The sequence below is a fragment of the Phyllobates terribilis genome, unplaced genomic scaffold (assembly GCF_046119375.1).
Source record: "Phyllobates terribilis strain yellow unplaced genomic scaffold, ASM4611937v1 Scaffold_3__8_contigs__length_932513732, whole genome shotgun sequence".
In the NCBI taxonomy this organism is placed as follows: Eukaryota; Metazoa; Chordata; class Amphibia; order Anura; family Dendrobatidae; genus Phyllobates; species Phyllobates terribilis.
Genome location: NW_027362763.1, coordinates 158,292,228 through 158,313,430, shown reverse-complemented (window position 1 = coordinate 158,313,430; position 21,203 = coordinate 158,292,228). Strand labels below are relative to the sequence as shown.

Here is a 21,203-nt window from a genome sequence, read left to right as displayed (position 1 = left end):
ACATTCGGACCAATTTTATCCTATGGGGCAGTGTAGATCTGCATGCCGATTTGGCATGAGAAAAAAAATTGCAGAATGCTGCGAGTGGATCAGCTATTCGGATGACACGTACCCATACAAGTCCATGGGTGCATGTAAAATATCAAACTGCACTCGGATTTCATCTGAATGCTGTCCGATTTCCGCAGACTCAGACAATGGAGAAGATGGAGAAATTAAGTTCTCCATCTTCTCCACACCTGTCCTTTTCTCATGTGAGAGAATCGGATCACACTAAGTTGACACTCTGCTCACACTCGGAGCAGAGTTTGAGTGTCATTAACATAATCAATCCGATTCTCTCTCAGAGTGAATATACAATTGTGTGACCCCAGCCTAATATAGTGACTACACAGTGAGCATGGAGGTTACAGATGAGGTGATGTGATGTCGGAAGGGACCAGAGCAGCGCTGAAACCAGGAGATGATAGTGACAGTAGTGGGGTTTTAATTTAAAAAAAAAGTTTCCCTAAAGTGGACAATTCCTTTAAGCACACCCCTTTAAGCAGCGACACCCCTTCATACCCACTCCACACCTTTCCATACCCTGAGAAAATCTTATCATGAAATATCTAGATACTGGAAAATTTCAGGCAGATTTGGTGAGGCTTCCAGGAGTCAGGTAAGTGCCCCCCAATTCTGGGAGAGCTGGCAAGAGTGGTAGTAACTTGAAAAAGACAACATAAAGACTACAACTCTCAGCTGAAAATTTATTTCCGATGGCTGCCAGTACATTGAGTAGGGTGAAAATGTTGACTCTCCGTAGACCCACCGTGCTACAAATATGGCAACTCGTTGTTTTTTTCTCTTTTATTTAGAGTAAGATGTGTTGACATCCAGCATGACAAAATTTGTACAAAGTTCACAATTTAAAAATGAAGTATCACAGCAACTTGTGATTCCACACATTTATCGCAAAATTAAAATGTCATCAACAAATCCATGCCGTGTAGTACAAAAATAAATCAAACTTCAGTTCCACAGAGAGCACAATAAATAGTTTATACAAAATTCTGTCTTAATAAATGATTACTTAAGTTCAACTTAGAAATGAATATGAACAATAATAAGTTAGAATAAATAATAAACTTCGATGACTCACAATATATTCATATGAAAGATCAGCATTCTAATATGTGACACTTTTTTTTGTGATCCCTATATATAATAGTCACAGATAGGTTTTTGATTTGATACAGTATCATGTACCACCATTAAATGAGCAGCAGGTTTGTGCTTAAAATCCCTTTCCATTGTACATAGGTGATAACAATAATATTCCCAACTGATACTATCTATTAATCTACTGAAAGCATTACTATATTGGCGAATAAGCTGCAGACACAATGCCGTGGAAAAGGCTAATGTCAGTATTAACAATGGTTACCCCACTCCTGAGAAAAAAAAAAGAGAGCCTTTTTATTCCCTAGGGGGTATGTATGACATGGATATGGCAGAAGGTGAACATAAAGCACCTTGCTTCGGCTTTCGAAAAGGCAGTTCTGAGCATGACCGCTACGACTAAGAGCACAACAGAAAGACAGGCCTTTACAGAGAACATCCTGCAAAGCCCCCCAAAGAAATTACATAATCTTCTCCCAGCTAGTTATTAAAGTCCTCTTGGAAAACTGTTAGCATTTGTACAGTGAATAGTATAAAGTGCCGCTGGGATATACATATATTTATACATATATATACCGAGGTTGAGTATTGTATTAGAATATTAGTTGTGAGATCCCTGTAACCTCCCTTAGCGATATTATTGAAACAGCCTTCACGGCTTCCAGTATCTTCTGTCGTATTTTTTTTAAAATTTTTTTTTATATATTTTTTTGTTATTTTTTTTTCTCGTTAGTGTCACAAAGGCTTATAGACACGAAAAAAATTGCACACCTCCGTATATTATGGATATATAGGACAAGGTAAGTGCAAATCATCAACTGGCACATTGTGGGGACAATGACCCTGTAAGTCCTATTTTGCTAAAAATATTTTTTTTTTTATTTTTTAAAAAAGCCCAACTTTTTTTTTTTTGTTTTTTCATAGCAAAATTCTAAAGTACATTGTACTTTCTGCATAACATCAACACGTGGAAGGAAAAAGATATGCGATTTAAATAAAAAATAAGAATCCTTTTTTTTTTTTTTGACATCTTTATAAACACAACAACATCTTTGACTTAAAAAGTGGTCTTATGCATATGGTTAGTGCAGTTGTTTTAGAAGAACATAAATTATGTTAAAATAAAAAAAAAAAAAGAAAAACAAAACAACAAATCTGAAATAAAATGAGAACAAATGAAAAAAAAATAGTAAATTAAAAAAAATAAGTGCTGTTTGAAGTTTGGTCATCTAACAAACTTTTTTCATGTTTTTTTTTTCCCAATAAGGAAAGTCCAACAACAATCACAAGCTGTATGGGGAAAAATGGTTTGACGTAAAAGTTTCAAACTTAGAAGGTTTACGTTTTCCTTTAAACCTATTTTTGGATTTATTCCAGGGATCAGAAACGGGTTTTATTTCTTTTTTTCTTTTTTTTTTTTTGCATTAGTTGTAAAACCCCAATTAAATGATAAGACGATGAAAAAAAGGCAACATAATGTATTAAAAATAGTGTCTTTCATCCTCGATCAAAAATTGCAGGAATCCAGTATGACGCAGTTCTAAGGGAAATTAATCAATCCAGGAGTGAAGGGTGAATAGTGGCTATTTCTCCAAAGTCTGTTTGAAAAAAGATCAGTAGGAATTATCTCAACGTTCTCTTCCAATATAGTTCAACAATGGAGGTTCCCATATTGAGATCAGATGAAGTTCAGTTATGAATGAAAAGTGCTTTTAAGCTGCTACGCCTTTCCCCCCTTCCCGAAAGTTTTTCCATAGCTCGATGTTGTCTTACGTTAACCAAAAATGTTAGAATGAGTGTATCTTACAACTCTCAAATATCCATTCTTCCAAGTTATAAAAAAAAAAAAAAAAGCTCATTGAATTGCCCCGCTTACGTAGCCAACATCTGAAACCAAAAACATTTAGCCTCTACTCGAAAGGTCCTTAAAAAATAAAGCAATTTCACTTTACTGCTTGCTGTGAAACAGTACGCACACCGTGGTGTATGTTCTTCCAAACCTTAAAACCTCCAATATTCAGAGACCGAATTAAATTTTGTAGAAAGAAGTGGAATTTGTCTTCTCCAGTTCGAAATACTAAAAGGTTGATCATCAAAGCATAAAAAAAATCTACCCTCTGATTCTCTCCGGCAGTTTCCCTTTTTTTTTTTTCCAGAAATATATTTACCTTAAAAATGTGCATACATTAGCAGCTATAAACATTACATGGCATATCACACAATGTTAGCTTATATGAAAACGTACAAAATGTGAATGTATTCAAAATCTATTCAGCAGGTACTATTCTTAAAGCAAGACATAAAATCATCATGGAGTCTTGTAAGCATAACACTGTCTCAGATGAATAAATATATATAACACTTTTCTGGTAGATTACAGCAGCAGAAAACAAGAGGCATCTTTATTTTATTTTTGTTCTTCGAGCAAAACCTTCTCTTTAGACTTGTATTCCTCTTACAGCTTGCTTTATGTTTTCCAGAAGTGCCTTATTTTCCGGGCTTTGATAGCGATCTTGATTTGTATACATGTCCGTCAATGTGGTCACGTAGGCATCAAAATTTTGTTCGTTGATGGGGTCCTACAAGATAATAAACAATCTGTATTACTTTTTGAGCATCCCTTTTTTTTTGGGTTTCTGAAAAAAAAATGCTAGGTTGTTTTTTTCTGAGTGATTAGCAAAATTAAGGAATCTGAACACCGGTTACCAATGGTGTTCCACTGTGTGATGGATCCAGCACTAATGTTTTCACTTTTTTCTATTTCGAGAATGGAAGATAAAAACAGAAACGGAAATGCCAATTGTGAGCAAAGCCTAAGGTCATGTTCACACTATCAGTATTTGGTCAGTATTTCACATTAGTATTTGTAAGCCAAAACCAGGAGTGGGTGAAAATATAGAAGTGGAGACGTGTTTCTATTTTACTTTTCCTCCGATTGTTCCATTTCTGATTTTGGCTTACAAATACTGAACCTGTGAACGTGGCCTAAGAGTACACTTACACCAGGGTAGAAAAAAATCTGTCCCATTGTTATCCAGAAAAGTGGTACAATTTTTTCCTCACTGCAGTCCGTGTACAATCCGTTTTTTCACTCAGCAGCTATTAATCTTTTACAAGACCATTTACAGTTTCCTATTCTACAGAATTGTATTGTATCGGTAAAAATCAGATGTCATACTGATGGCTGGTATGGCATGCATTTTTTTTTTCTCACACCCATCAGATTTCGGAGTGAAATTGCAGCATGTAAGATTTTTTTCTCATGCCGAATACAGCTGAGAAAAATTACTTAGATCTGCACTGCCTGATTGACTAACATTGGTCAAAGCGCAATCCCATTTTTTCTTGCATTGCACTCGTCCGATTTATACACTAGTGTGAGCGAACCCTTAGTTTTGAAAAAAAAAATTGTACCATGACACACATAGATCTTGCAAACTTCTAGGCTTCGTATGAAAGTCTAAAGTCATTCCATGTGACTACAGAATTGTGAATCCTGAAAGCGTGCGGCATGCACGCTGTCAGGATTCTCTGGTGTTGCCAATAAGAGCGGGCAGTCACGTGACGACAAGCAGGCAGTTTGCATACTTGGGCTCATGTGTCGACTAGATATGCTCATCTTTCTTCATTAGAAGTGCACTGACAGAAGACAAACCCATCTAGTTGGAAACACCACACTCTAACTTGCAACATTGATCCTAAGAATGGACAACCCCTTTAACAGAACACTCCAACAAAGATTCTGATACACTGTGTTATGACTAAAACTTTTATTAGTGGAATCTGGATGCTGAGGCAACATATCACGAAAGTGAAGGGGTAAAAGTGTCAAATTGAGTTCTGCTCTACTTGGAGACTTTCTATTGAACCAGTGTTAAGTCTCAGAGGACAATAATCTTTTACTGAGTGCCTTTTGCTCCTCTATTTCAATGCTCATGAGGGTCTCAGCTCCTAGAACATGGGTGGGGAACCTTAGACCTGCGGGCCATTTATGGCCCATGATGACCTTTTCTCTGGCCCCCGGGCAGATTCCTGGAGTCCACATTGCTTGGGCCGGCAGCTGTGTTTTGATGACCACAAGCCTTTTAATTTCTTCTTGCTCTGTGAGCATACATTAACTACTGAATGCTGAGGAGCGTGCAATGAAAGATTACGTCCTGACACCAGTGCCAGCGTCAGGACTTACTTTGTGGGCAGAGTTAGCGCACAATTTGGGCGGCCCCCAAAGGATCGTTTAAATATCCATATTGCCCTTCACAGAAAAAAGGTTCCCCACCCCTGTCCTAGACACTCACTAAACAAAACTTCTCACATGTTACTATATGTCAAAAATGTTTTGAAGTGACAGTTACTAAACGCTAAAAATCAAAGTCGTGCATAACCCCTATAGGACCTTCAACATTGAAAAACACAAGACATTTTTAATGTCAGTTTTTAGGTTGACGATTACTGTGTATGCCGGTCCTGAGCAACTTAACACTGCATACAAATATATAAGGAAAACTTAACTTGGCTTCAGATTTGTGTTGAATGCAACACATTTATGAAACATTTTCACACTTTGGTAATACAAAGTTTTGGAAAGCAGTGTCAAAAACAAACTGGGTAATAAATAAGTTGCATTTTGCATTAATGGAAAAAAATAGCATTTTGGTTAATTCCACCTATTTTTTTTTAATTATTTTTATTTGCTAATTTTTTAAAAAATTGCATCAAAAACATAGTTTTATCGCAAAGTTTTGCAATAATTACAGCAAAACACAGCAAAAAAAACCTGAGGCAAACCTAGCATATGAAATTAAAGACGCACTCCCATCAAAGTTTTATCCTCTTAAGATATTACAATCATCATATTATATAGCACTGTGTACTTACAATTGCTCAATTTGTCTTTCTACCCAGTTAATTCTTCTGTTTTCCATTAGGGCTATGTAGAAACAGGAAGTCTCTTTTCCCTGCATTTATCATTCCCCTTTTCAACCTCTGACCCAGCTGTTCCCTCCTCCCCTGCCGGGGACTTATGCAGTGACTTATGACTCATGTAGGGAAAATAAACTTTCTGTTTCTACATAGAGCAAGTCAGTTTTTTAATCATGTGATGTCATAGACCTAATGGAAACCAGAAGAATTAAGTGGGTAAAAAGGCAAAATGAGCAATTGTGAGTATACAATGCTATACAGTAGGATGACAGCAATATATTAAGAGGATAAAGAAAAAAGAACAATAAACAAATAACCAATTCAAAAGGAACACATAAATCTCATAGTAAAAAAGAAATGAAAGGTTATTCCCAATGTTAAAAGTTATTACCTATTCAAAGTACAGATAATAACTTGCAGATTACAGGGGCTAAACTGCTAGGATGTGAGTACATATAGCTGAGTATGGCACTCAACTCTTTCCATTAGTTCCATAAAAAATGACTGGAGCTGTGCCGCACTTACCTGGCCACCGCACCATTGCGATGGGGAATTTTAGAGCCCAATTCTCAATATCATTGAGGGTTCCAGTGGTTGGACCCACACCAAACTGCAAGTTATCACCTATTTTTTGGATAGGTGATACCTTTAAATGTTGGAAATAGCACTTTAATGTAAATATAAATTGTATGCAAATATGAAAGATCCCCTAAAAAAGTGTTCATTAATCTTATAGTAATCGGATATGTCCTTTACTCTTTTTGGCCACATGCATATAGTCTCAAAATTTACCAATAATTCAGCTCTTCCACTTCCAATGGGGTTTCAAATGCAACTTTCTCACCTTAGCATACCAACATAACAATTTATCGCAATGTTGTAGCTCATCATATTTTTATATATTGGCAGCTTTTTCATGGTTGACAATGATAAACACAATGAATTGCAATCACTCCCATTCCTTGTGCATCTATAAAAAGAGTAGTATTGTCCAAGTTTTTCCTAAAGGAAATATAGATTTTCCAGAATTTTTTTCTCCTTTTCATACAAAACCAAAAATTTTCACAAGTGTATGGAGAAAACTATGAATGAGGAACATCATTCCTGATTGAAGAACATCAAGGTAATAATAAAATAAATCAATGATGCACTGGAACAAACTAGTAAACTATCTTCATGGGGTCCTTCCAGATCTCATTGAGACCAAGCCTGCAGGAATAGCAGTTGGATTTAGGCAGGGATGGTGATGTTTTTTTTACATTAAGTCATTGAATCCATTGGTCTAGATAAGAAATCCGAAAAATTGCTTAACGACACTTAGGATAACTGAGCACATCAGTGAGCATCAAGAATCCTGAGGACCTGGACTTAGAGGGAAAATAGTCTCTCCAGACAGTAAAAGAATATGAAATGTGAATTGTTGAGAAACATGTTAGCGCTATAGAAATAAAATTATTATTATTATAATAATTAAAATAACTTTGATGACAAAATCAATCTAAGGCTTCATTACTCTTATCTCTCTAAGGAAATTAGTTTGCAGTGTTTGTGTTCAAATCCCAAATATAAAAAGAAGTTTAATTTCTGCATGTGCATCAATGTGTCGTTGAATTCCTACTGAAGACTTCATAAAATATTACCAAATTGTTATCTTGTGTAAGGTCAGGAACACAGGCTGCCAGTCTAGCATCATGTCAGTTGTAAGAGAGTTATGGATTAGTGTTGATTAAGCAGTGAAATGCTTGAGTGCTTGGTACTCGAATCGAGTACGTCAGACTCGAGTAGCGAGCATAATGGAAGTTAAACTGCAAACTCGAGCACTTTTCCGGAGGACGGAAAAAAACTCTCTCTCTTTCTCCCTCTCTCTCCGCCTGGCTCAGATAATTCACTTACGGTGATCTGAACACTCGAGCGCCACCGATACTCGGCATTGCTCACTACTCGATCGAGCACCCTGATGCTTGATCGAGTATCGAGCAGTGCCGAGCACACTCTCACATCATTATTGAGGTTCACTATTTTTTCTAGGACTGAGGATGAATGTTTCTCCTTGCGGAAAATGTCAAGACAGCATAAAGAGACCTGTAGGCCATACAATGCTCCTCTGGGGATTTAAATATGCCAATAACCTCTCCAGGAGGAAGAAGACTTTATCTCTTGGGCCACCTATTGGATGTAGCAATCCTATAAGTCAACATCGACCCTCTAACAAGCCTTGCCACATGACTTAGAATAAGAAACCAAACAGAAACTCCATTTGCTAACACATGTTTGCCGCTCTTCAGTGGAAAGCAGGAGATCTGATTCAGGTAGGTGAGAGGCTTCTGACTTAGGCTCTCTGCAAGGAGAAATGTTCCCCTTTAGGCCTAAGCCAGAGGTCTCTCACCTTTCTGTGATTCTCCTAAGGAAGAAGTCAGACCAACTTCAAAACGTCATTGAGAATAAACCGCACATCTTTTAAACATCAAGAATCCTGAAATTCTTTATTTTCCAGCAGCACAGCATTACCCAATCTCCAGCCTATTTCTTGATACCTTTCACCATGGGAGAGAACAAATTGGAAGTCTGTGTGGACTGTCGCAGTAGAGGGATAAGATAAGTGTGCCTTCTTCCCTGAGATAGGGCAAGCCTGAGAGGTCTGTGGGAGGCATCAATCCTCCGAGGAGCTGTTGCATTACAGTATGAACTGTGTGATAATTTATGCCCTGTAAAAGGTCAACCTTGTAGGACACCCAACCACAAATGGGTTGTGTGTGATCTTCAGGAGAGTTGCTGTTGAATTGCACAAAGATGTGTTTTAGCCTGATAGGTATTGTGCCTAATGTAACATGGGAAAATTGACTACATTGTGGACTCAGAATGGCCTACTATTCCAGTTCTAGCTAAACAGTGAAATTCATGGAAATACAGGAAAATCCAGTTACTAGTAAATGCAATTTTTATGGTTTGGCTAACAAGCGACATGATGTTATAGAGAGGGCATAGTCAGACGGCTGTATAACATGGACGACGATCGCATTGCAATGCTCTGGCTGGCCGGCGGCTGTCCTAACCAGAGCATGACAGCATGTATTAGAGATGCAATCATTGCCCGTGTTATACGGCTGTCTGACAGTGCCCTCTTGGTGATTTATTCCAACCCACATGTAGGTAATGAGTAGGAATTACCAAATCTGTGAAAATGTTGAATTTCCTAATCCTAAACTGTCTACATTATGTTGGATTAAAGATAATGAATGTTAAAATAATGAATCTCAATTAGCTCAAAAGTAGAAGCTTTGAAACAGGAATTGGCTGTAAAGTGAACTCCTAGTATCCATCAAAGAATATCGTTGATGAGCACCGCCATTCCCTTGTGTTGTATGCAAACCGCCACCTGCATATGCAGCTCCGTTGTTGTCACAGCTAAAGCCTAAGTTGTTCTTGACAACAACCAGCAAAGGTAAAGAAGACAGCTGTGAGCTGATATTATCAGGCCGGGAAGGTCTCTGGTTATTGGGCCCTTCTCAGCCTAAAAATACCAGCCCACAGCCGCCACAGAATTGGCACATCACATGAGATGCGCCAATTCTGGAGCTTTGCCCGGCTCTCCCTGATTTCCCTGGTGTGGTGGCAATCGGGGTAATGGCAGTTGGGGTTGAGGAAAGCTGTAATTTGTCAAAAATCACAGCTGCCATCAACCTCTGGTATTTCTAACGGAGAGGTGTCTATCAGACACCCCCATTACTAACCAAGTAATCAACAATAAAAACACACAGAGAAAAAAACACTTTATTTGAATAAAGACTCCCCCACACTATCCCTCCTTCAACAATTTATTTAAAACAAAAAATTCCTGTGCAGGTCTGCCGTAATCCAACGAATCCCAAGTAGTCCAGATATACCTGAAAGACATAAAAAGACAGACATAAAAACAAAAGACAGTCCCTCGTTCACCAATTTATTACCCAAAATGTTCCCACACAGGTCCGCAGTAGTCCACGTTCCCCGAATCTGTCTCCGCCAGGTGGTGACAACAACTCTCATTAGAGCCACCGGGTCTCACTGAGAGCAGCAGGAGCCAGTGACGATGATGAGTGTTGTGATGAGTACCAAGCACCTGTGAATAGCAATCACTTTGCTGGAGACAGATTTGGGGAACGTGGACTACAGCAGAGTTTCGTGGAAACATTTTGGGTAATAAATTGGTGAACGAGGGACAGTCTCTTGTTTTTATTTCAGTCTTTTTATGTCTGTCAGGTATCCTTTTCTGGACTACTTTGGATTTGATGGATTATGGCGGACCTACATGGGATTTTTTTTTTTTTCAATATATTATTGAACGGGGGATTTCATGGGGGAGTCTTTATTCAAATAAACTGTTTTTTTCTCTGTGTGTTTTTATTTTTTATTACCTGGTTAGTAATGGAGAGGTGTCTGCATCTCTTCATTACTAACCCCAGGGGTTAATAGTAGCTGGTATTTTTGACAAATCACATCTGTCCCCAGCCCCAACTACCATTACCCCGATAGCCACTGCACTAGGGCAGTCGAGAAGAGCCGGGCAAAATGCCAGAATTGGGGCATCTCATGTGATGCGTCAATTCTGGGGCGGCTGCGGGCTAGTATTTTTAGGCTGAGAAGGACCCAATAATCAGGGACCTTCCCAGCCTGATAAAATAAGCCCGCTGCTTTACCTTGTCTGGTTATCAAAAATAGGGGGGACCGCATAACATTTTTTAAAATTATTTATTATTTAATTGGTTAAATAAGGCTAAACACCCTTTAGTGACACATGAAAGGCACTAAAGGGTGCTAGTTTATTATATGTAGGGCGCTTGTGACATTAAATAGCTACAGGACATCAATCTATTCTATCTCTCTATTCTGATAGTTCGGGCTGTGAATTTACAGTACTTGGCTAATGAAATTTCTGTTTTCCTTTGTGATGTGTGCGTAAAAATCAGGCAGCATACGCATGGTCCATGTGCAGTCAGATTTTTTTCTCGCACCCATAGACCTGCATTGGCGCGTTCCGTCCGATATACGCAAACACTCGCAACATTCTGCGATTTTTTTTCTTATCCAAATTCCAGCTGAGAAAAATATCGCAGATTGGCACTGACTCATTGAATAACATTGGTACAAGTGCAATCCGATTTTTATGGCACTTGTCCAATTTATACGCTGATGTGAGGAGGCCTAAGGAGAAGAAATATCTCTGACACTGCTGTAAAGCCCCATGTTATTGCTTTATGAGCTTAAATTATGAACTTAAATTTATATAAGCCAAATTAATAGCAGCAATGCAAATAAAACCAATAAAAGTCAATAAAAAAACATTTATATTCGGTGCCACTACATACATACACGGTATGACAAATTTACTTTTGACACTGCAGTGAAAATCATGTGATTGACATTACTGGGCTGCTCTAACTCAAAATGTCCACTTAACCTTATAATGATAAAATACCTTAAAGTATATGAAAAATATAAATCTCTATATATTCAACATATAAAGAAAATATACAGTGATGTTATTGTGTGGGTGCCATTTGGTTCTTTCTACTATTCCTATATCAAACAACAAAGATTGCACAGAAGAAGGGTAGAGAGAGGGATGGTCTTGCTCACAGAAGCTTACAGTCTGGAGGAGAACATGGAGGCATGGCTTTGGTTGCTGATGATGGACAATCAAGAGAGCACAAATAATTTATGGAAAATAACAACAAAGATTGTACTGGTAGAATATGGCGACTAGGGTAACAACATGAGTCTCCAGAAAGATGGACATTTAAAGTTTGGTTCATTGAGTGATGCTGAGAGAAGCTCTAATCGAGCACGATCATGAATTTCAGAGATGAGGTTCAGCTCTAGAGCAGTCCTGGAGATGTGCATGGCATGAGCTATTGAGAAAAGAGAAGAGGAGTAGACCATGGGTAGAGGTCAAGTTGTGATTTCATTAGTATTTGGATCTTGAATCATACATGTCCACCCTTACTTTTTTGTATATTTAATCAAAGGGCTTTTCCATGCATTTCTTAGATTTTACATATGGCCTGAGTGTGCTATAAAAAAAAAATTGCCATATTGTACGCACCTACCAGTCCCTCACCGCTCCTCCCAAACACTGGCTCCTCCCATTGGTCTCATCCCGTTCTCTTTCAGCACCATCGACTCATGACTGCTGTGATCAGTAGGGCACAGCAATGACCCAGCCAACAGCACAGAGGAGTAGAGATGGATCAGTAGGTGAATATATGTTATTTTTATCTTATATTAGCAAACTCAGGCTATATGTAAAGCAAAAGAAAGTTTTGAAAAATCCCTTTAAGGGCTCTAATTTCTAACAATACATTATTGTGACAAGCCAGAAAAAAAAGCGTAACAGGCTGCTATCCACATCACAACCACTGGATGGCCACACATAGACACATAAGCACAAACATCTCCCGACAGAGTCTAGGAAAATCAGGTTGTTCTTTTTTTCCAAGCTAGTCATTTTGTGCCACTCGCTTCTGAATATGTTGAGCCAAGAAATGACATATCTGTTACATGCCTTTAACTTAGTGTTACAAAAGTGTGTCGGAGGAGGCTGAAAAATGTGTAAAAAGAAGCAAGGTCACGGAGACCCCACAAAAAAATGCAAAATGCATGTTCACAAAGTATTTTTTGTAGTGGCTAAAACCATACCACAGAGCTCCGTAAGTCAAAATATGTGAAAATAGATGATATAAATAAAAAGACAAAGATGGGAATGACATAGATGATGCAACAGTGATGGTTAGCGGTGGACTAGCAAATCAAAAGAAGTTGTCACCAGACTCAGTGGTCAAGTTTTTAAAAGATTTTAGAGAAATTGTTCGGCACAAACAACGCTTAAAATAAAAAAAAACTTTATTCAAAAACAAGTGGATCCATGGTGAGATATTAAAAACTGACGCGTTTCTGATTTTCTCATTTTTTAATATATCACCATGGATCCACTTTTTTTTAATGGATTTTGAATAAAGGGTTTGTTGGTTGTGCCAAACTTTTCCTCTAAACTCTAGTATTTTGGCTACATATCACAAGCAGTATGCGGCCCCCACCGGCATATGATTCTAAGCCTTTCATCTACTTACAAGCGTGGTTAGCTCATTTTTTCTTTTGTACCTACCTTATTGGTCAAATTTTTAGTCTAATACCATAGAGCAAAACCTACTTCTTGGCTAAGCCCACTGATAACTGAAGAAGGTTCTCTTACCCACTGCTCCACCTACATGACCAAATACTTGAACAGAATAGAATTTCTGTGTATGATGACTATTATAAATCATGATGAGGCTCAGAGACTGGTAATGAAAACACAAGAGTAATAAAAAAGCTAAATAAAAATGTCCATACAATTCATATGATGGTCAAGGGAAAAAAACAAAAACACAAGCACTGTACAGGGGAAGGAACCACTAGTTGGTATAATAAACATTATTGTATTCTATGATTCTACTATGGACACACGATTACTCACCATGTGGGGAAGCTGGATATTAGCTAGACTATGAATTAAAGACTGACTTAGATTGGCCAGCTCATGCAGAAGGGACTCGTTTTGCTGCTCAATGACTTTGTTTTCCTCTTCTATTGTCTTCAGGTTACTCTCCATTGTTGTAATCTATAAAGCACATACAGGTGGAAAATACAACACAAGTTATTACAAATCACGTCATGTAGTCACAGCGTTATCTACAATTTTTTATTGTCATTTAAAGTGTTGTGATGGTCGAAATCTCAATTTATTATATGTGTAGAGGAGCAGGGCTGCTACCTAATTTACTATGTCACCAATAGTTAATTAGTATATGAAATAATTTAATTCAGATAATTTATTTATTTATACAGATATAAAAGTGCTGAATTTGTCAATTGTGTGCATTGTGATATCTTTGATTTAAGTAGTGGTGCTACTAATCTAAGTTGCCTTTCTCTAGCATTATACTTACCAGCCTCCATCTTCAACTTTTACCAGTGCCACTTCGGTTAGTCTCCAGCAGTTTGTGACCGGCTGGATCTCTCTAGTAAACACTAGTTGGGCGATCCGGAAGTCACAAGTCAATGTAAGTCTATGAAAGCCAAAACAAGACCAGAACAAGGCTCTCAATGACAGACACTGAGAGCTTGTGACTGTTACCTCTGACTTCCGGTTGGTCAGAAGTTGGCAGATCAGGACCGGAGTGGCACTGGGAAGAGTTGAAGACAGTGGCTGGTAAGTATAAGATTAGGGCCAGGAAGCTTAGATTAGTGACACCACTCCAGCACTGAAGTAATAAAGAAAAACGCTGGAGTGGTGTTTTGTTAGTAAGTTTGTCTGTTTTAGTAAAAATGAATGAATAGTAAAATCCCTAGTAAAATTCACAGTGCAAAATACGCCAAAATATTTTTTTTGTATGTGTTAATCAATCCTTAAAGAAACATTTATCTAAAATGCAAATGACTTGAGTCAAAATGATGGAATATGTAATTATATTGTACATCGTATTGGTTAATTTCCACTATTAATAAAAAAAAAAAATCGATGATGTCCTAATTTTGTTTTATGTTATGCGCCCTCACTAAGCAATCTAGCTAATATATAATACAATAATGAAATAAATATATTACTTATGAACAACTTTTATTCTTCGAAGGCTGAATTTCGTGTAAGTTACATGGAAAAATCAAACAACCTCCCCTCCCGTGTAACTTACATGAAATTGGTATTCATCAACACAGGGTTCTTGGCAAGCAACAGGACGCTCGTCCAGTACCTAGTGGGAGGGAGCAGAAGCTGAAAAGGGGGCAGAGAATGAAGCAAAAGAGGTGGAACTGATTCAAGTGAGAAAAATAATGGACATGTATTTTTTTTTTCGTTTTAACGACCAGAATGGGTCACTTTTTCAACCAGTTGATAGATTTGTTAGACTAGCCACCAGACTAGGCCAACAACTTAATAGTTAGGATCAAAGATAACCAGCCAGCACTCTTCAGTGTTGGCTTGATACATAGAATTGTTTTTTTTTTTGAAAATCATTAGTAATGTGTGTGCTATTTAGTTCCACCTCTTTGAATGATAAAAAAAATCATAACCACTAAATTCTATAATACAAAACATAACTGTTCTACTACAATTTATGTCAATAATCGCAGGTCTGTAGACAATAGGCAGTTCTTAGTTTCTTCTATTTTTTACTGAAACGTGTTGATATCATTTATATCTAGACTTTTAGATTTTGTTTTCACAAAATTTGAGTTAATAAATGGCCAAATTGAATATTTTTGTAATATTACTATTATTTTTTTTTAACAGTGCCACACACACTTTAAATGTAACACTTGAATGGTCACCGAGTTCTCATCCTCACCCTTACCCTCCGTGTAATTTTTTATTATTTTCCCGATCTGTCCATAAATACATCTGATGTCTTGGTTGATGAATACCATGCAGCCAGCATGATTATGTGGCCACAGAAGACGGTATTTACAGAAGTACGGATGCACTCACGTATGTCACATAGAGATGTAATCCGGTATTTTCATGCACATGCATGTCACAAAGAAACAAGTGCTTTCAGGCTTTGGAAAAAAAAAGGATGTTAAAATGACAATGAGAATTGAGATTTAGTATTACAGTCTGATAGGCTACTGTGCTCTTGACTACCCGTGTTACAGTAAGCAAAAGTGACCAAAAAGGGTGACGTTCACTTCAGAACAATGACCTAGGCATGCATGAAGTATGGGTGAGTATGAGAATAAAAGCTTCACTCCATTATTATTATTATTGTTTCTTTTTTTAGTATTTCGTTCTTAAATTTATAAATAAGTTAGTGGCATCTCATATAGGAAAGTCTCATATAGCAAAAAGTTTTATGCATTCTTGGCAAAGCCGGTAATAACATTCTATTCGGAGTCACCTAGGAAAGACATTTTCAATATTGCTGATAGAAAACTGTTACCTGAGTTCTCAGCTTAATCATATCAGACTCCATCTGGGAATTAGACTCATTTAGTTCCTTTATTTCTTCTTCCAATTGTTTTATTTCCTCATCATTTTCTATACCTAAGGGGATATTAAAGGAAAATATGTAATAGAGTTGTAAGCCATCAAGCATCACCAGTAACATTATCAGCATCGCTATCGATAAAGCATAGTTAGAGTAGATTTACATATTAATGCCATGTTGGAGGATGAGAAGTCTAAAAGTTAAGATATATGCAACTCTATAACTAGAGAATGGAGCCTAGGGGTGGACTGAGGCCACTATAAACATAATACACTTGGCTTGGGTTAATAAATTACATTTCCGAAAAGTTATCACTTGCCCTACATTAAAACATTCATAGTTGTTGCACCTAACTAAAAGAATATGGCCCGCTCTTGACAAAGACCCTCAGACGTTGCCCAAGTGGTCACTCCACCACTACTGGAGTCTGTAGATAAGTAGATACTGTGCCAGCCCTACTAAGTTTGGTTAGTAAAGATTCTGTCCATCTCCGATCCTTTAAATTAAAACCAGGTAACGTCCACCATGTAAGGATAATCATGGTCGTTACCGGAGACCCTCAAGTGGTATCATTGTTAAGAAATCTTTATGCCGAATCCATCAAATAATTTATAACTAACTATTCAAATAGAATACATGCACTTGGTGGACCCTTGGTGTGGCCAAACAGCCCAGTGGACCGTCCTACCTACTTGTTTCACCTTTTTCTCTTCTGCCCTTCTCTGGTTCCTGAAAAGCCAGAGCTGTCAATCGAAGAAGAGGAAGGAGGAGATAGGTGGAAAACAAGAGAGCGGGAAAGTGGTTTGAAATTTTTGGCCACGCCAAGAGTGCACCAAATGTTTGTGCTTTGTTTCAACAGCCCTTTTGTCCTGACAAACTGCCTTTACATAGGTTATCTGGGTGTTTTAACTGACTGCCTTAGGATAGGCAATCAATTTATAAATGGTAGATGTCCAACTGTTTAGGTAAAGGGTATATTCATCATTTTAATAAAGTTTTGACATGTCAGAGGGTTTGATTAGTGTTTGTCAATGCTCGGAGAGTGGTATACAAGTTCATAAAAACCCCATAGCTCTTCTATAAATCTGTAGATCACTTGTTCGGCAGTTCCAGTTATAGTTTGTGTATCACAGATTTAAGTTGTACATGGCTAAGATAAGTATAAGGAAATTTGTAAAATATTTCATATTTAAATTGTTAGAGCAGGTCCACACTGAGTATTTTTATGTGGATTTTCGGTGAATTTTTTCCAAAATGCCTAATGAAAACCTCTTCAAATACTCTTTTTCGGCTATGTGCACACGACATCTTTTTTAAGCTGATTTCACTCAGAATCCACATTATGTTCAGCGGTAGCTCAGCATACTGCACAGCAATGTAATTGTTGTACACATTTTCCATCTTATGACACTTCTTTCAACTGCTCCAGGGTTCGGAAATCACAAAGCAGGTAAAAGAAGTAGCATGCCCATTCTTTTTTGCAGTATAGTGTGAATGCTGCCGGCAGTGGAGCCACCTTACGAACGACAGCAAAGCCGCTTCAGGTAAACCACCGCCGGCATTTTACTTGCCTGGAAAAACTAGACAGTTGTGCCGATGTCTAAGTGATACTGTGTTTAGACCGTAAGGCTATGTGCTGAGTTTTTCGAGGAGTTTTTGGAGCAGAAACAGAGAGGAAACTCTCCAAATCCTCCAAAAAATCTCAAAACTGTTCAAAAAGCTGAGATGTGGGCAATTTTCATTGTTATGGTTACGTTTTTTCCTCTTCTTCCAAGAGTCGTAACTTTTTTATTTTTCTCACTACATAGCTGTATGGGGGCTTTTTTGTGTGACTAGTTGTGTGACTAGTTGTAGTGTTGAATGACACCGTCCATTTTACCACACAATGTATTGAAAAAAAAAATCTAAGTGGAGTAGAGTTTGAAAAAAAAAAACAGCAAAAAACAGCAATTTTGTCATTGTTTTTGAGGTTTTGTTTTACGGCGTTCACTTTGCAGTTCAAATGACCTTATAACTTTGGTTTATGTCGTATGGTGATATTAAATATATATAATAAGAAAGCAGGAGGTAAGGTCCTGGATGGCAGATATTTGACAACATGGTGGTTGGCCTCAATAATGTAAAGTCTGTACCAGCAATAGGTATTCCAGGTTAATGATAGGGGTTTAATTTAACTGGGTTTTGTGTCCTGGATTTAGGAGCAACCAAAAGAGTCTGGGTAGGAAAGGTCAATCCCATACTCCAGCCCAGGTCTTACAGGCTTAATAACAGCAGCTGGGTTAGCTCAGCAGAGTGGAGCTTGAGCTGGAGCTGAACAGAGGTGTGTTTGCTTGGTGAACGCGTTTAAAATTACTTGAGCTGCTGCTGCCCGGGATACTGAGATTGATGAGGCTGCTACATTCACTTTGTTTCATTGTGCCTGAAAAAAGGATTGTTTATGTTATTCATTTGTACCGGAGAAAAGCTATTTTCATTTTGGAGCTCTAACGTTCATGATGGACAATACAGTTTATGCTTTTTTAATCTTCATTTAAAATCCTTTACCTTTTTTTTCAAGGCATGATCACGTATAAATTACCCTGCAATACTGTAGTATTGAAGTATATTGTGAAATTGATCTGCTATGAAGCCCATTCATGGACTAGGCTTTCTAGGAGTACTTACATGGCAGACTTGCAGGCCGTCAGTAAACCCTCAACTGCAATGACAACCCATCAGCACCCCATGATCGCATCGTGCTTTGAGGGGCGATGGCCGACAGAATGGATGGTGCCCCAATTTAGAAACCTTGTTTAAGGGGTTAAACTGCTGTAATCGAAGCTACTTCTGATTACAACAGTTACTCTTGGCTTCCAGTAGCTGTATAACACACCTTGCACCAAACCGCATGGATGGCAGATGTCATTAAGGGGTTAAAAGACATATTACACACGGTAGAGATTTTTAATGCTAGTCCACTATGATATTTTCCTCCTTATTTTTTCAGTATACTAATGCATACATGCTTGACAAAAGCCAAAAGGTCGCTCTTTCGACCTGCCTAAAGGAACCCTACGTATATGCTTAGAATGTGCACCGGTCTAGACACTAAGTGGGCATCACAAACGTGGTGTGAACAGAGTCTAAATTGAAGGGAGCACTATTCTTTTGTTTACATGTGCCATTTCTTAACCATTAAGAAATAAACATGGATTTTAATTTTTCAAGTGTCAAAAACTGTTTTAGTCCTTTCTATTAGAAATGCTAAATCGTGGTTTATAATATAGAAAACTATATCAATGACAAACCTAGAAATCAACAAGAAGTAGCTAAATAAAAGCCATTATTTTAAGGGGGCTGTTCAACTTTTTCTTCTAACACACATCTGGGCTGCTGAAGAACCTCCTTTTGTAAAAAGAGAGTTAGCTTCCTGTCCAGCACCAATTAGTATGTAACTCCCTTACCTTTTAAAAAACAGGTTTTGTGATAGTTAAAGGGGTATTCGCATGTCCAAGATCCTATCCCAATATGTAGCAGGTGTAATAATAATATTAGCAAATTCCTCCAATTAGAAATGTGGTATAGTTCTTCTGATTCTTTATGTCACTTACCCCATGTGTAGGGCATTGCAATAGCTTAGGAATCCATGGTTACGGCCAGGCCCGGCCTCAGAACCCGGGCAAGTGCCAGGGCCCTGAGAGGCGGGGGGCCCAATCGCCATCGGGCACCCTGGCGCGCTATTGGACCCATGAGCGGAGGAGAGCGGTGCCAGCGCTCGCCTTCCCCCCTCTTGCTCAGGGCCCCAGCACAATACTTACCTCTCCCTGTGCCTCCGCAGCAGGTCCTGTATCTTCCGCGGCTGCTGCACTGTGACTGACGTCTCAGGTCAGAGGGCGCGGTGACGTCTTTCCACCGCGCCCTCTCCTGAGCAGTCACAGCGCAGAGCGGGAAGACTGCGACGCGGCTGGGGAGTCCGGAGCAGCGGCAGTAATGACAGCAGTGGCAGCAGGTGAGGTGAGTATTTTTTTTTTTTTTATGTATGTAGGCCATTATATGGGGCACCTGCATGGTGTATTATAAAGGGGCCCAGAAGGCATGGGGCATTATATGGGGGCCCAGGAGGCATGGGGCATTATATGGGGGCCCAGGAGGCATGGGGCATTATATGGGGCCCAGGAGGCATGGGGCATTATATGGGGCCCAGGAGGCATGGGGCATTATATGGGGGCCCAGGAGGCATGGGGCATTATATTGGGGCCCAGCCTGCATGGGACATTATATTGGGGCCCAGCCTGCATGGGACATTATATGGGGGCCCAGCCTGCATGGGGCATTATATGGGGGCCCAGCCTACATGGGGCATTATATGGGGGCCAGTATTCTGTATGGAGCGTTATATGGGGGCCAGTATTCTGTATGGAGCGTTATATGGGGGCCAGTATTCTGTATGGAGCATTATATGGGGGCCAGTATTCTGTACGGAGCATTATATGGGGGCCAGTATTCTATATGGAGCATTATATGGGGGCCAGTATTCTGCATGGAGCATTATATTGGGGCCAGTATTCTGCACGGAGCATTATATTGGGGCCAGTATTCTGCACGGAGTGTTATATGGGGGCCAGTATTCTGCAAGAAGCATTTTATGGGGGCCAGTATCCTGTATGGAGTGTTGTATGGGGTCCATTATTCTGTATGGAGCATCTGCGGTATCTGTGCATCATGAATCATGGTATGTGTTAAAGGGGCCACTGAGACTCTTTAGCCCAGGGCCCACAAAAACCTGGAGCCGGCCCTGGTTATGGCCTCTCACATAGTGACAGTTAGTTAGCTGTTAGTGTTTGTAACCATAGATACCTACGATACTGCAATGCCCTGCACATGGGGTAAGTGACATAGCTAATCAGGAGAACTATACTACACTTCTAACTGGAGGTATTTGTGAATATTATTCATTTACACCTACTACATATTGGGTTAGGATCTTGGAGATGAGAATACCCCTATAATAGATGTACTATGATGTTTTACAGAAGCTGGGCCCCGGTACTGAATAATATCTCTTGCAGCTGCTGAAGAACCTCTTTTATTATCATGTATTGGTACTTGTAGTAGCATTCTTAGAAGAATAAGTACTGTAAG

At 38.8% G+C, this 21,203-nt stretch overlaps 1 protein-coding gene across 17 annotated transcripts in view; it reads right to left on the bottom strand.

The window, feature by feature from the left end:
• Positions 1-834: 834 nt before the first annotated feature.
• Positions 835-21,203, bottom strand: part of MYT1L (myelin transcription factor 1 like) — a 679,346-nt gene continuing 658,977 nt past the window's right edge. For 15 of the 17 annotated variants that reach the window (XM_073674215.1, XM_073674210.1, XM_073674223.1 and 12 more), the window contains 4 exons: positions 16,035-16,138; positions 14,790-14,849; positions 13,574-13,717; positions 835-3,740 (listed from right to left, as the gene is read on the bottom strand). In XM_073674215.1, coding sequence (XP_073530316.1) covers positions 3,600-3,740; positions 13,574-13,717; positions 14,790-14,849; positions 16,035-16,138 — 449 coding nt within the window. In that variant the 3' untranslated portion in view covers positions 835-3,599. The remainder of the gene's footprint in view (positions 3,741-13,573; positions 13,718-14,789; positions 14,850-16,034; positions 16,139-21,203) is intronic. The other 2 variants (XM_073674221.1, XM_073674224.1) reach the window with 1 other exon arrangement.